Source organism: Eutrigla gurnardus, assembly GCF_963514095.1.
Source record: "Eutrigla gurnardus genome assembly, chromosome: 19".
Lineage (NCBI taxonomy): Eukaryota > Metazoa > Chordata > Actinopteri > Perciformes > Triglidae > Eutrigla > Eutrigla gurnardus.
In genome coordinates, this window is record NC_139930.1 from 17,029,849 (window position 1) to 17,045,344 (window position 15,496).

At 42.5% G+C, this 15,496-nt stretch overlaps 1 protein-coding gene across 3 annotated transcripts in view; it reads right to left on the reverse strand.

The window, feature by feature from the left end:
* Positions 1-15,496, reverse strand: part of ap3b1a (adaptor related protein complex 3 subunit beta 1a) — a 52,140-nt gene that overhangs the window by 8,395 nt on the left and 28,249 nt on the right. For all 3 annotated transcript variants that reach the window (XM_084034852.1, XM_084034851.1, XM_084034853.1), the window contains exons 20-25: positions 14,688-14,850; positions 13,466-13,514; positions 12,702-12,805; positions 4,535-4,763; positions 2,529-2,613; positions 1,394-1,491 (exon numbers count right to left, since the gene is read on the reverse strand). In XM_084034852.1, coding sequence (XP_083890978.1) covers positions 1,394-1,491; positions 2,529-2,613; positions 4,535-4,763; positions 12,702-12,805; positions 13,466-13,514; positions 14,688-14,850 — 728 coding nt within the window. The remainder of the gene's footprint in view (positions 1-1,393; positions 1,492-2,528; positions 2,614-4,534; positions 4,764-12,701; positions 12,806-13,465; positions 13,515-14,687; positions 14,851-15,496) is intronic.

Consider the following 15,496-nt stretch of genomic DNA (forward strand, 5'->3'; position numbering starts at 1 on the left):
TAGTAATGAGCGAGGGCTGGAGGGGGAGAATGGAGATAAACATGCACAAGTTAGGTGGAAATAAAAAGAGGTAAATAGAAATGAAAAAGCTGCAAAGTGAAAGAATTAATGGACTTCACTCGATTGGTTTAAAGCAGCAATTTACCAGAGAGAGAGAGAGTTAGAGAGAGAGAGAGAGAGAGAGAGAGAGAGAGAGAGAGAGAGAGAAAGTGAGTGGTTGCACTCGTTTTGTGTTTTGAGTGCAGGTTTTATTCAGCAGAGCTCCAAACACGGCTATGAAGATTAATTAAGGAGAAGCAGCATCAAGCAGGCACTTAAGAGCACACTGATGTGCTCTCAGCTCTCAATGGCTGCCTGCGCTCTACAGGTGTGTGTGTGTGTGTGTGTGTGTGTGTGTGTGTGTGTGTAGGAAATACCATTAAGCGCTTCATAAGAGGCGTTTTTCCTTAATGACAAAAAGGTGAGGAAATGTTTAAAGAGGCAGGCTACTAGGATTTTATTTCACTTTATAAATACATTCATGAATACTGTGTACAATAGAAAACTACTCTAAAGATTAAAACCTCTATCTTTGTCCCTCAGACCTTCAATTAAGGTGGAATTACTTCTGGAAAATGTATTTTAGATGCATCAACAGCTAAATCACAGAGGACAGGTCTGGTGATTTGTTTTATTGTCAACATCCTGTTTACGCTTTTATAAACGTTTATTATTATAATTGTTATATACTCCTGTTTCAGTGAAAAACAGACGTTTTATTAAGATTCGTGTTTTATGTAGAGACTGAATAACACATTATCTTTGTTTCATACAGTTGGCTAAAATACCTGGACACACTTCTTCTTTTTTGTGCAATAACTTCATCCACCACTTAATAATTTAATTTAATTTAATTTAATTAAATTTAACTGATAATTGCCGCTAATGTCATTTATCCACTGTACAAAAACACAATGCCACATACAGTCCTATATATTTTATCTCTGTTTATTTATATCCATTCTCTATACAGTCCTCTAAACTTAACCTTATTTTTACTTTACTTGTATTCTTATCTCTACTTTATATATATATATATTCAGAGTTTATCATTTATTGTTTACTTTCTATATTTATTTAGATAAGTTTTGTAAGCTGCTGGAAATCCAATTTCCTTGCGGGAGTCATCCCAAAGGGATCAATAAGTCTAAGTCTTTCTCTAAGTCTAAAAATGCCGGCCTTCATACTTTAAATGTTGAAAGACTGTTGAAAATGTTAAAAGGGCCGTGTCATGGTGTGGCTTATTTCACATATTCTCTATTCTCCATGTATGGCCGTGTGCAGGTTTGATGAAGGTACGTATTCAGACTGGTTCATGTGCATCTAGAAGGAGTGTGTTGTGAACGGGACCCACCCTGCTCCTTGCTGAAGTCCGGCTCCGTCATGGTGCTGGGCATCAGCAGCTCGCCGACGGCCGCCTGGATGGACACGCTGAACCGGTCCTCCTTGGTGCTGAGGGAGCCAACGCATCTATTACAGGGTATTACTTATGAATGTGTTCGTCTTCTAATCAAAACCCTTCTCTGACTCGTTACTGTGTAAATGAAACACGATGAATGCCGTGTGTGTGAATGAGAATCATGAGGATTGGCCCCAGTACAACTCTATGAGACTACATATCTGACCCCATGTGACCTTTGCTGCTTTCAGAGATGCATGAAAAGTGTGAAGGGACTGATTACAATAAATGCACAAAGGCAAATCTATGACCAATGACTACATTCATTCATGCTAAACTTAATAAATAGATTTTTGGAAGTTATGAACCGATTTAGAATCTTAGAAAATAAGAATTCTTACATATTAATCATTTTTTTTGCTTATAATCCAAATTGCAGAGTGAACATCATTTTTGAAATGCAATTCATATCTGGTTTTGTATCCCAAAACTGCATCAAAGTAATGAAATACACCATCCGTTAATGAAAGCTTAGCCTTAGAAACCAGCAGAATCCTCTGATAAAGGAAATTCTAAATACGGGAAGTTCTCCTGAATCTCTGGTATGAATCCGTTCACGCCGTTCCTCCCTTCCGCTCTGTAATAACTCAACGTATCGTGTTTGTTCTGTGCACTTATTAAATGCTTCTCTTCAGATTGCCTTTGCTCTGTGAATGGCATTTTGGGGCGCCAGATTGATTCCCCCCCTTCCCCTCAATCCCAAACAGATTTTCTGATCAGGTGATCGATCAGCTGAGCGGCGGTTGCCGATGGCATTCAGCAGCAGGGCTGATTTGAGCCGGTGCTGATTACTGGAGGAATAATTGTTATCCCAGTGAACCTCCAGATCAATGGTGGCTGATGTCTCACCCGGAGCGCCGCCACAGAGAATTACCAAAGAGCAAATGGAGAGAGGAAGAGGAGGAGAGGATGCAAACGTTACAGAAGAAGAGACGTGTGTGTGTGTGTGTGTGTGGGGGGGGGATGTGGATGTGGCAGAAAAAGATGTACACCTGAACCCCTGATATGGATGGATGTCAGCTTGTCTTACCACAGCTGGAAGTTGGCTGCTTGCGTGGAGTCGCTGAAGTCGATCCCCATGGAAACCGTCGCCGAGGCCTCGGGCTCCAGCCGCTCTGACGACGGGAAACGAGGGAAAGATGCAAGGAGAAAAAAAAAGGAAGAGTGAGTGACAAGGGCAAGGTGTGCAAAGTGGGGAAGGATGGAGCAAAGGGAGGTGGAGGAGGAGGGAGGGAGGGAGGGCAGCAGCAGAGTGGAACAGACAGGCATCCACACCACTTGTGTTTTCTACTTCACAAAGCAAGGCCACCGTGTGTGAGAAATCTATCGTTCAATCTAACCCCCTCCACTACACCTCCAGCTACACACACACACACACACACACACACACACACACACACACACACACACACACACACACACACACACACACACACACACACACACACACACACACACACACACACACACACACACACACACACACACACACACACACACACACACACACACACACACACAGAGGATATTTCCAAAACAACAGGCTTGTCAAAGAGAGCATCGAGAGAGAGACGAGGTGAGGGAGGAAGACAGAGGGGGGCGAGATGCGAGCAAGACAAGGGGAGTTAAGTAAAGCCAAAAAAAAAATGCTGAAGAGGGAGTCTGGACAGCTGAATGGAAGGAGGAGGAGGAGGAGGAGGTGGGGGAGGAGGAGGAGGTTAAGGATGAGAGGAACACAGACAGACAGAAACATCCTCCATCCTCCCCAGTGTTCCTCTGTTCTACTGTATAACTCCATCCAGACGGAGGAGAGGCTCCGGAGGAAAGCCTCAGAAACAGAGCCATCACCTCCAGGCTTCACCGCCTCCCTCCTCCACGCTGGTACAACACACAAGACTAACCCTTCTACAAGAACATCTGGAGACAAATGTTAGAGAATTAACAAATTAATCCGAACCCGTGGAGTTGGAGACGTTGGAGGGGATAGAAGAGTATGGAAGGTCAAAGTTACAGCAGGAAGTCAGCCTGTCAAACTGTAAAACTACTGTACTACTGTTTACAAAATAAATATACAATCCATGTAGATAGAGATCATCTCCAAGTATAATGTGATTATTAGCGATCAGAATGGCAACACAACGAAATAAAAGCCGTGCTCTAAACACTAAACTGTCCTCATTAATCTACTTGGTGTTTTAATACATTTAAACTGCAGGTTTAAAGCGATGCACCTTTGATACCGTGCTATACATCTAAACACAACGTTGTGTAATATCTCGTACACAAAGCTGCGTGTGTTTCCAAACCAGCCTCCTCCAGCCAGCCGCCGGGCCCAATCGATCCAAATTACCCCACTGTTTGGCTGCTTGAGTTCCTTCGATGCCCAATCGATCGCCTGCAATCGACGGTTTTAACGTGCTCCGGCGCACACACCAGCCGTGTGTGTGTGTGTGTGTGAGAGAGAGAGAGAGAGAAAGGGAAAATCTTGGGGGACTCACTGTTCTCGGTGTTATATTATAATGTGAGCGTTGCAATCATACGACGGTGTGACAAGAAATATGGAGATGGCTGCGTGTTTGTTCACCTGATCGATACTAATGAACAGGGATTAGCTGAAGTCATATTGGCTGTTTTCTGTTGGGGGGGGGGTTATCTGCCGGGCTGAAAATGAACGTTTAATATCGGTCTGAGAAAACAATCATAGTGTAGGTGGAGCTGTGGAAAATTCCAGAAAGCTATCATGAATGGAGAGGCAACTAAATATTCCACATATATTATATTCCAATAAATGTGTTAAAAAAACAACAATTATGACATCATTATTGTACAAATACTGGAGTTACTGGTCCCCCAACAGACTGGCAGCATCGAAGGCCAGTAGCATTCTGACTAAATGGAAGCAACACATTAATACTGCATTAATAAACATACATGGTTTTTACAGAAACCATAGAAACCATTTTGACTTGAGGAACTTGAAGTGAGAGTTCAAGGGATCCCTGTGAAAATGGCTAAAATAGACTGTGTGGTCCTCACCGATGGTGTTGAAGCAGTGGATGTTGAGGCCGGCCGGGCTCCGGTCCCCGACGTGGATCTCCTCCAGGCCGTGGTCCGAGGTGTTGGTCAGCGTGAGCTGCACCGCCACCATGCTGGGCTGGTACAGACACGGCTGCCGGGGGAAATGGTACTTGGCCGACAAACCTTTCCCAGTCATGTGATGAAGGAGCTCGTAAGTTTTCACGGGGCCGAAAGACGGAGTGGTGACCTGGAGGAGACGGGAACCGTTTCATTACCACCAAATATTATCACATATATAAACAGGATTATTCAAACATGGGGAAACCCACTAACATAGAGGGTTGGACTTCTTTCTCTTTGCCAGAGAGATTTAAAACCATCAGCAAGGTAAAAACACTGTATAAAAGCTTTTTTCTTTTCACATCTAACTCAGAGAATTATGGTTTTATTATCGTTGGTGGTTCAGATTATTTAAAAAGGTTTTATTTTATTTTACTGGAGTGTATTTGGATGATCAGAGAGTTCAAATGTTGCCTTTGAGAAGAGCATATGATTTGTACATTTTGTATGTTAATCAATTCTTATTTTAGTCTGTTGTTGTCCAGCCTTGTTTTTAGGTTTGGTCTGTTTTTTTTTGTTTATTGTTTCAGTTCTACAACTGGTTTTATTGCAGTTATTGTTTTGTAAGATGACCTTGAATTTGCTGAAAGGCGCCTATACAAATAAAATGCATAATAATTAGTACATTATAATCACAGTTTATTTTATTTATGATCTATTTACTCGCTGGAGAATCAGAATCAGATTTATAAGTGTGGGATGATTGGTAAATAAAGACGGAAGAGCTGAACAGGAATGTGCAAAAAAGTAATTTATAAAAATAAAACATTGTTAAAAGTTATCCAAGTAAAATACCGATCACCGTCAGAGTTGGAGCAGATAAATACCAAAGACTCCTGCAGAGCCATTTCAATTAATTCTGCTCATCTTTTCCCACTGAGGACAAAAACGGTGGAAAAAGTGCTTTAGTGTGATTTTTGTACAGAAGTTTTGTGCAAACAAACATTTGTGGCAACAATGCCAAACGTCTCTATAATCAGAGAAATAAGCAGCGTTGTGTATTCATCTCTTTAGGCGAAACAAACAGCCCAAGAGGAGGAGGAGGAGGATAAACAGAACATTAGCCAGAAGCCTCCACATCAACAGAGTTTCCAAGGACGCCTCGTACATTACGGAGCTAACGCATCCACACAAGAGGATTAATACAAGGACCCCCACGTATTCATGCATATTCTCCTCGTCCAATCAGCAGGCAGCATGCAGCACTCTCCCAGCAACCCTTCCTTCATTAGCTCTGTGGGGTAAAGACGAGGCCCCATTTAAGGAACGTCCCCAATCAGCCCGGTTAGATGGAGACGGGGCTGGATGCTCGGCCCGACCACGCAAATAAAAACAGCCTCTAATGAATAGAAACACAAGTGCCTGCACATTTTAAAAAGGGAGGCTTTTACCTTTTCAGAGGCAGGAAATTGCATTACCGCTGACAGACGTGAGGAAGAAAGGAGCCTCCATTTGGATGGCGGTGGTGTTTTCCCCTCCTACTTAAAATTAACATCTCGTTACTCAGAGGAACATTTGTTCACACGTTGAGTTTCTTCCACTCGACGGCGGCGGCGGCTGTCAGCCTGCCGTCAGAGGAGGTCGGCCCACGCAGCTCACAACACACCTGTCATACAGGAATAACCTTCACCTCCACAACACGAGGAGGAAAGTCAAGACGACTTTGAGTGACGCTCATTAGTTCAAAACGAACAAAAGCCGCTTCACACCTCCGGAACACTTAGCACCTGAACGTATTCATACGCCGACACCGAGGCGACGCCGGGCGCAAACCAAGAGTTCAGGCGACTGGAAAACGGATATTTAATGCCTTAAAGTGATAAAAACAAATAAGAATCTGTGACGAAGAGGGCAAAAGTATGTAGTTCTATGGGGAGAGAGAGAATAAACAGTGGTACGAAAACAGATCCTGTAAATAACAGACTTTAACAATTAACCAAGGTGTGTGAACTAATGAGGCTAATTGAACATGACTAATGATATGATGTGATGATGTCATGTTTGGTGTGTATTTACACCATGAAAACACGAGTTAACTCATTCTTTGATTCAATATTTAAGGATTCATGAAATCAGAAACACTTTGTAAAGTTCCTGTATGGCTGAAGAATACATATATATATATATATATATATATATATATATATATATATATATATATATATATATATATATATATATATATATATATATATATATATATATATATATATATATATATATTTATATATATATTTATATATATATATATATATGAAAGTTAAATATGATATAATTACCTTCTCCTTTAATATTAATCTGGGGAAATGCAAAGAAAATATATTTTTTAAATAGATATCGCCTTTTAATAGAACTTAACAAATACACTATTTATGAGTGACCGGCTAAACCAGTGTGTATCGAGACTGGGACAAACCAGAACTTTGAGGTGGGGCCGAGACCTAGACAGAGACCAAGACAGAGACCTAGACAGAGACCAAGACAGAGACCTAGACAGAGACTGAGACAAGACAGAGACCCAGACCAAGACAGAGACGGAGACAAGTGCAGACCAAAGACTGTCGACATGGAAAGTAACAGCAGAGCATCTTAATGAAAGGAGAGATCATAAAATATTGCTTGCATTCAAAAAGTAGCCTCTAAACAGACATTGTGGTTTTATTATAACACAAGTAAACTGGTTTACTGAATTTTCTTATTTGAACAATCTTGCCCACACACTAAGTAAAACTCTAAAATCAGGAGCTCGTGGGTCATTTTCAAGTCAGTTTTCACCTGGTTATAGTCCGACATATTTGTTGAATTCAGACACTTGTTGTGTTGTGAGGAGAAGCTCAGCTCCGTCTGTTCTCTCCTGCATGAAGTCAGTAACCACACGATATCTTCTCTTGACTACTACAGTTGAAATAACACGTCTCCAGAATGTGTACGTAGATGTCCAGTCACCAGGTTACGCATGTAAACACCTGTGAAAGCAGGTACTTATAGTCAGGTGTACTACGTCATAAACTGGCGTATCAACCCCTTTTCAAAGGACAGCCTGCCCGAGTCACATTAGAAACCCTCCCATCTCTCTCTCTCGGGCCCCGCCCACCCAAGCGCCCGTAACAGAGGTCAAACAAACATTTGTTGCCGTGCCGTAACGCCCGCCAGCTCGCGCCCTCACAGGCGCCCGTCACGCCCCCCACCTCTAAATTTATCGGGCCACTTTTGGATGTGTCAGAGCAGTCGCCGTCGATAAAGCCGGCTATAATGTTTGCCGCCCCATCACAACAGAGATTTACCTCCCTGACAGACGCATCCCGCTTCAAGGTCCCGTCTGTCGCCCGGCGGCGGCGGCGCAGGAGCAGCGGCGACAGGACGGACGGGGACGGGGGGGCGGAGGCGTCAAACCGCTTATTATCACCAATTTGACACAGTGGACAGTTATAGCCTGACACGACACCTTCACTTCTCCCATCCAGCCGTCGCCCCCCCTCCCCGTCACACGGCCCCATCACACCTCAAGTGTAAATAAGAGAAGAAGAAGGATGTAACCTTGACTTCTCCGTCAGTCTCCTGGTTCTCCTCCTTCCTCCGCCTCGGACAGGAAGGGAGGGAGGTGACAATGAGGGAGGAAGTTGATTGAGAGGCTCTATTATGCATCAACTTAAAGGAAGCTCCCGTGATGGATGACACAAGACACCAGTCACCTTCAAGAGGGCCCGGACGCCACGCTCCCAGCATCCTCTCTGGCAAATGACCTGAAAATCCCGCTGACATATTCAAAAAAAAAAAAAAAAAAGGGCCGAACCAGAGCCGGGGAGCATAAGAGGGGCCAATTTAAAACAGAAAAGAGATGTATGGGCAGATATAGAAAATCCATTTTAGGTTGTTTCAGCCTTCCGACGCCAGCGACAGGATTTCATTACGCTCGACAAGAGTTGTGAGGATTAAGGTAAGGGACATGTGTTTGACTTTAGAGCCCCTAATTGTTCCCTCAGTCAGGAGATGACAATTAATTGAGGGGCGTCACAAAGACCTTGACCACAAATTGGATTAAATAAATGTTACTGCGGCCGTCTGAAACTACTTTAACGTAACAAGAAAGTCTCGATACAGAGGGTACTTCATTTACGCCAATTTGTCTGTAAATTAGGGGGTTTTATTAAATGATTAATTTTGAATTTTTTCCCCATTAAAGCAAAGATTAGCAATAATAGAGGATTGTTATTCAGAAACGGTATTTGTCCTTCGTTTAGCTTTTGCAAGTTATTGTTAACAAACTGCCAACTGTTTCTTTGTATTAGTGAGATGTTTAATCTAACTAAAGCTGCAGCTGTTGATTATTATTGTTTGGTCAATAAAATAGGGCCATCACAATATCACAACATACAAGATCTGAAAATATATGTATATACATGTTTGCCTCTAATTGTGAAATCTCATACCTCGATCACAACCAACATGCAGTATTATTCTTCTCTTAAGTTTATTATACATAAAATAACATGGAAGAAACCAGCATTTACTTGAGTATTTCCAATTTCTGCTACTTTACACTTCTAATCTCCTACATTTCACAAGAAAATCTACGAATATATTTATATCCCACTCCATGATTGAGTCATAAACGTTTAATTATTCTCTTAACGTTAGTGAAAATATATTTGACATAGTGGTTCTATTTTAATAGAAGTAAATGTTTTTTTTCTTGAATATGAGATTCAACATTATTGTCATTGTACAAAGAAATGCAGTTATATAGAGAGTTTGTTGTATTTTAACAATCTTACACACTCAGTAAAACTTTAAATGCAGGAGCTTGTGGGTACTTGTAATGGAGTATGTTTATACTTGTTATTTTTACTTTAGCTTGTGTAAAAATATGGAATTATATTGATAATTAGTGAGTAGAGAGAAGGACAAGGAGACCCTGTTGTTTCAGCAGACAATAAATAACGCCGGTAAGATAATAAAGATTGGTGAGGGCCGCCGTCATGACCTTGTAAAAGGTCAAACACGAGTCACACAGGGAAGAAGACACGACTAAATGCCTTTACACAAATACACGGAGTATTTAAACTCCCGGGGAAAAGAATGCAGCGTTAAAACACAAACAAGTATCACGGAGTGTCGGCCACTTCATGCTTTCTGTGTGGGCGTTTATTCCCATTTAAGAGGCAATCTCCGCCGTTTGAGTGGCAGCGGGGCTTCAGGGGGGGGGCTACATTCGTGGTCGCTCGGGGTCCTTCTGCTGATTCATAATTAGACGTGAACCCGGAGCGCACCACTACGGGGGAGGTCAGAGGGGTGAGGAGGGAGGCGGGGGAGGGAGCTGGCTCCCGCCTGATGGACACCAAATGAACAAATTATGATGGCCCCCTCTGGGCGTGATGGGGTCAAACGGCGTGCGCCCCGCCGCTGACAGTTCAATTTCCCCCCAACGCAGCCCCATTCGCCGACTGCTAATTATGAATGAAAAGTTATCAGCCCTCGCCCGCTCACCCCCCCGCGCCGCCACCACCACCGCACACACGGACAGCGGTCGGAAGAGGTTCGGGTGGAGGGGTGGCGGGGATTTAAGAGGCATTTGTGAGAGATCCTAATGTCAAAATGTTATTAGAGAGAGCGGTAGCATGCAGAAGCCGGGGGGAGAGGAGGAGGAGGAGATGAGGAGGAGACGAGGAGGAGGCGGGTCAGAGACAGTGACCAGGGTTAATCTAAATGCCTTTGATAACCATGCAGTAATTCTCTAAAAGGGCCCGAGCACTCAGCTGAGACTGACTCGCTGCCTCTGTGGGCAGATTGCTGAGAAATAGAAATGACACCGGGGCCAGCTAGGTGTGTGTGTGTGTGTGTGTGTGTGTGTGTGTGTGTGTGTGTGTGAGGGAGAGAGAGAGTGGGGAGGGGCGAGCGTGAATACAAAGGTGAGGTTATTTACCCTCGTCTATGAATCCCGATGGCCGTCGTGTATTTATGCATAGAATTGACTCTAAATCAGAATGTTGATGTGCAGAAAAGTTGCCCGTTTTCTAATCTGCATTTCTATTCGCTATTACTCCCTGGCCTTCACCTGAGGAGGAGGAGGAGGAGGAGGAGGAGGAGGGTGACTAACAAGAGCCTGCATTAAACGCTGGTCTGAGAGCAGCTGTCAATCACGCTGACTGACAGGCGGGCGGATTCTGAATGTTGAAGCGGAGAACGAGAGCGGAGCCGGGAAAGTGTCGAGGCCGCTCAGACAGCTGAGAAAAAACACATTTTGTTGTCTACACGCAGGAAAACAAATTGTTTGCCATGAAGTTAAAAGTTTAAACACTTTAGAGAAAAAGTCTGAGTGGTTTGTTTTTTAACACACAACAATGTTTAAGTGAGATAAGACTGTAAATGGATCTAAAATAAGCTTCATCAGACTCTCACGCTGTTTGACTTTAAAAAGGTGCTTATAGACGACGCTAATTGAGCTGCAGCTTCATATTCACTCAAACTTCTCCTCCAACTCTGATTGGCAACAAAGCTAACCAGCATATTTCCCCTAAATGTCAAACATGTCTCTATTGTACCTTCACTACTTCTGGAGATATGGTGCCGATTGTAAAGCCTACAGTTACGGACGACGACGTTATCAATGAAAGAAACCAAAGGATCAATATATGATTGTTTGCATAAAAGATCCAAACGACCGGCGTTGCAGGAAGTTTAACTCAGGCTTGAGTTGTATGAACTTAACGTATATGAATCTGAGAAGGAAGCCCATGTGTTAAAGTTCAGTCCTACAAAATAAAAGCACCCTGATTTACAGAAATAACTCTTATTAGGGGACAAAGTCAATCGGCTGAAAGTTAAAGGTTTTGTCACGTGGACAAATATGTAATGTCATTCTTTGAACATGCACCCTCATTTTATACCTGATTATTTTTAAAGCATGCAAGATTTAAAGAAACAGGATTAATGGCTGTTTGATCGCTGAACGACAACTAATTAAATTTGTTTTTAAACTTTTTATTTTCTTAATATCCATACTAAACTGTACAGACTGTAAATACTTTTTGTTCTTTTGGACATATGTTTATAGGCTCATACCTTTAGTTTGTAGTATATATTTTTATTCTTTACTTCATATTTTTTGGTATTTGACGTGAATTTTGTGTTAAAGTCCGTTATTTGTGGTTGAATGTGACTCCCTCGGGACAGAGATTCACCTGAATGGGACCTTGAAAAAAAATATATAAAATATATTTATATATATATCAATCCAAAGTTTAACTGACTATTGTAAATGTAATTTTTTGGACTTAGTTTGGCAAAAACAAGCGAATACAAAACCTTGCGCTAAACCTTTTAATCATTACGTGATGATTAATCGATATCCCCAGATATATCTTTCAGTTAAATATAATTATGAGTAATAATAATAATAATGATTCCCACCTGTGTGAATGCTGAACATAAAACAAACAGACACTGAATGTACCACAGACCTCCGGGACACAAAATAGACACAGCAGCAGCAGAAAGAATGATCCGGACATTTCCCTCCCCCGGGTGAGGGGGTGCGGGGGGTGAGGGAGGGGGGTACAAATATACAGATGTGTAGAGTCGGAGAGAAAGGAGCCGTCACACCAGGAAAGGTCAACCATCAGATATACACAACACGGAGACACACAAGGGACACAACACCTGACAGGGAGATGGAAGGTGACAAGGGAGGGAGGGGGGAGGGAGGGAGGCACACTCATAGATGAGACATAGAAATGGAGTTCAGGGGTGTGGAGGAGCAGAAGACAGCGAGGGGGAGAGAGAGACAGACGGTGAGAGAGACAGGAAGCCAGGAAGAGCAGTCGCTGCGTCCTCGCCGGCTATAAATATAAGGAAGGCGGGAAAAGGTCAACAGTCGGCGTCTGGGAGCCGGAATGTTCCACGAGGGAGGGAGAGCCTCGTTTCACCGGTCCGTCAGTGTCAGGAACAATGGAGTGGATGGAGGAGATGTCATCACACACACACACACACACACACACACACACACACACACACACACACACACACACACACACACACACACACACACACACACACACACACACACCTGCATGGTGGAGGAGATGTTGGAGAGAGAAAGGCCCTCGAGGTCGGACAGCAGGCTGGACGAGATGACCGGACACTTTGGTGCGTTCGAGGGTGCAGGAGAAACTGAAACACAAAAGGGGGGATTCATTATATAAATACAAATAAATAACTTTATTTATATAGCACCTATAAAAACAGCAAACAAACACATTAGGTAAAAATATAAATAGATACATAAAATAAAAATAAAGGCGACATCACAGAAAAGCAAGTGCATAAAAGTGTGTTTTATTTTTCTTTCCTATTTTTTCTTTGTAGAGAGTTGTTTTTTTTACGTAACCTGAAGGCCACTTAGCTCTCCGACACGCTTGGAACGGGAGGGGCAGGCGTACCTCACGGCTCCATGCCACTAAATCCTACACACTGGCCCTTTAATTCACAGCATCACAGACATGCTGTCTAACACACCGTCTTCATCGAATAGTCTAATTCTAGCTTTAACGCTATGAATCTAACGTGTAATCCTCTTAAAGCACAAACGTGACTGCATTACGTTCATCATGGGCCGTAAGTGATTTTATATAGACGTGGAAATACAGGTCCGTATGATGGTATGTTTCAGTAATATTTTCCATTTGAATGAATAAAAGTGATTTAAAAATCAGGATTTGATTTGAGGGCAGAGGATTTGTTGAGTATTTCCTGTAAAATGTTCAATTTTTGTGTGTAAACAAGATCCACACATGCAGATATACGTTGTTTGTGTTGTGCTGATAAACTCACAGTCATCTAGATCCAGTAAGGAGACTTCCATCTTGGACTTCACTTCCACCTGAATCCACAAACATGACAATGAGACACACAGAAAGACAGTAGGAGTGTATTATCACTATTTAGATGACCAGTCACGCCACCTGGCGGCGCCCGAGGCCGACCTGTCAGGCGTCGACATCGTGGGAATTACAACACACGACTCAGAGCTCCAATAAAAAACGCATTTAAAAACACACAAGCTTTTATCACCCTTTCTCCTCCAGCCTCCTAACCGACTCCCGTCACATAAAGAACCATAAAATCCCACTCCGGGTTCTCCAGACGGGGGAGGAAGGAGGAACGTTACAGTTAGAAGTTGGCTCTTCTCTTGATTGACGCGCGGCGGTCGTAATGGAGACGGATTCCTTGTTAGTACACGGATGTCTGAGAGAGCCAGAGTGTTATAAAGATGCATAATTCATAGGTTTAAATGACAAACTGTGTGAAATGAGGATGTGGTAGTGCAGGAGAGGAACGGGAGGGGAGAGATAATGTGAGGAGCATAACGGGGTACGAACACGACGCTGAGGGGCGAATGGAAGCTCATAACAGAAGCAAAATGATCCCGCGATACATAAATTGTGATTTTGACGCTCTAACAACACCTCCCCTTCAGGAGAACCAGGATGTTCATGCAAAACGAGAGTTTCTCCATTAATCCTGTTTGCAATAATAATCACATTCTACACAGGTTTAAGGATGTTGATGTTATCAGGGTTCCTCCACCTTCTCCAAAGTCACATTCAAGCACTTTCCAAGCATTTCAAGGTGCATTTCCATGCTTTTCCAGCACCTTCCAGCTGTGGTAAACTCCATATGTGTATCAATCCAATGGTCAGTATTCAGTCTACTTATTATGTCACTTGTTCATCACATTAAATGAGATGTTATTGTCCTCTAAACAACCAACATGATGTTTGGAGACAGCTTTTTACAGGAGGACCACAAATGAAAGGAAATCTTAGACAAACAAATTGTTTTTCATTACAGGACTGATCAATACAGTAAACAACATCCTAATAAAGCCAACATGCAGGGATTAAAGCATGGTGTACTAATAAAGGGACATGTTTATTTTTAGAGCTTTTTGTAGAAATCATTCTGCTGCTCAGTTAAACAATAGACCCAACGAAATCATAAAAATAAAACATTTTATTTGTATTGTGCTTAACACAGATGCTTGTGTCGTCACCTTGGGTCTGGACTTGACGTCACTCTTCTTCTTCTGTGGTGTCGGAGCGGGCGGGTCCGAGTCCGAGTCGTCCTTGGAGTCCGTCTCCGAGTCGGAGGAGCTTTCGGCCGACGAGGTGCTCGCTCGGGTCACAGCGGGTCCGTTTCCATTCTCATCCGAGTCACTGAAATCAACAAAATACATATATATAGTGTAAGTACTAGTTTTTAGTAAAACATACATTAATTAATTTTGTTTCCTTGCTGTTGATTACATTTAAAGCGTACGATGAAATTACTCCAATGCTCCTCTTTTGTGTTTTTCCTCCTTTAGACATGAATTCATAAATAAATACTTCAGTGTGTAATGTAAAGTAAATAAACGGATATCCCATCTACACACGTACACAGATAATTATATACATCTGATACCTACAATAGTATTTAATAATAGCAGTAAATAAATAATACTTACTGTACATCTAGGTGCACATACTGTACATACGTGTGGATTTTACTTTTTATGTCGATGATTTTGAAAATATCAGGCATAAATGTACAATATATTTAATAATACTTCCTCTGCTGAGGCTAGCCCCTCCCTCCCCCCGGACCAGAAAAACAACGATCAATCTGCTTTCCGTGAAGTTAATTCGGTGTTGCATTCACTCAAAAAAAAAAAAAGACTTCTTCCATCTTCCTCCTCTCTCATTTTCACTCGCTCCGTCCCTCTTCAATTTGTCCCGATAATGAGTGTTTACTCCGCCTGCCTGGGATTCTCAGCCGTTAAATTAATGAGGGGAATTGTGACGGTAACTGGCTTTTTAACTT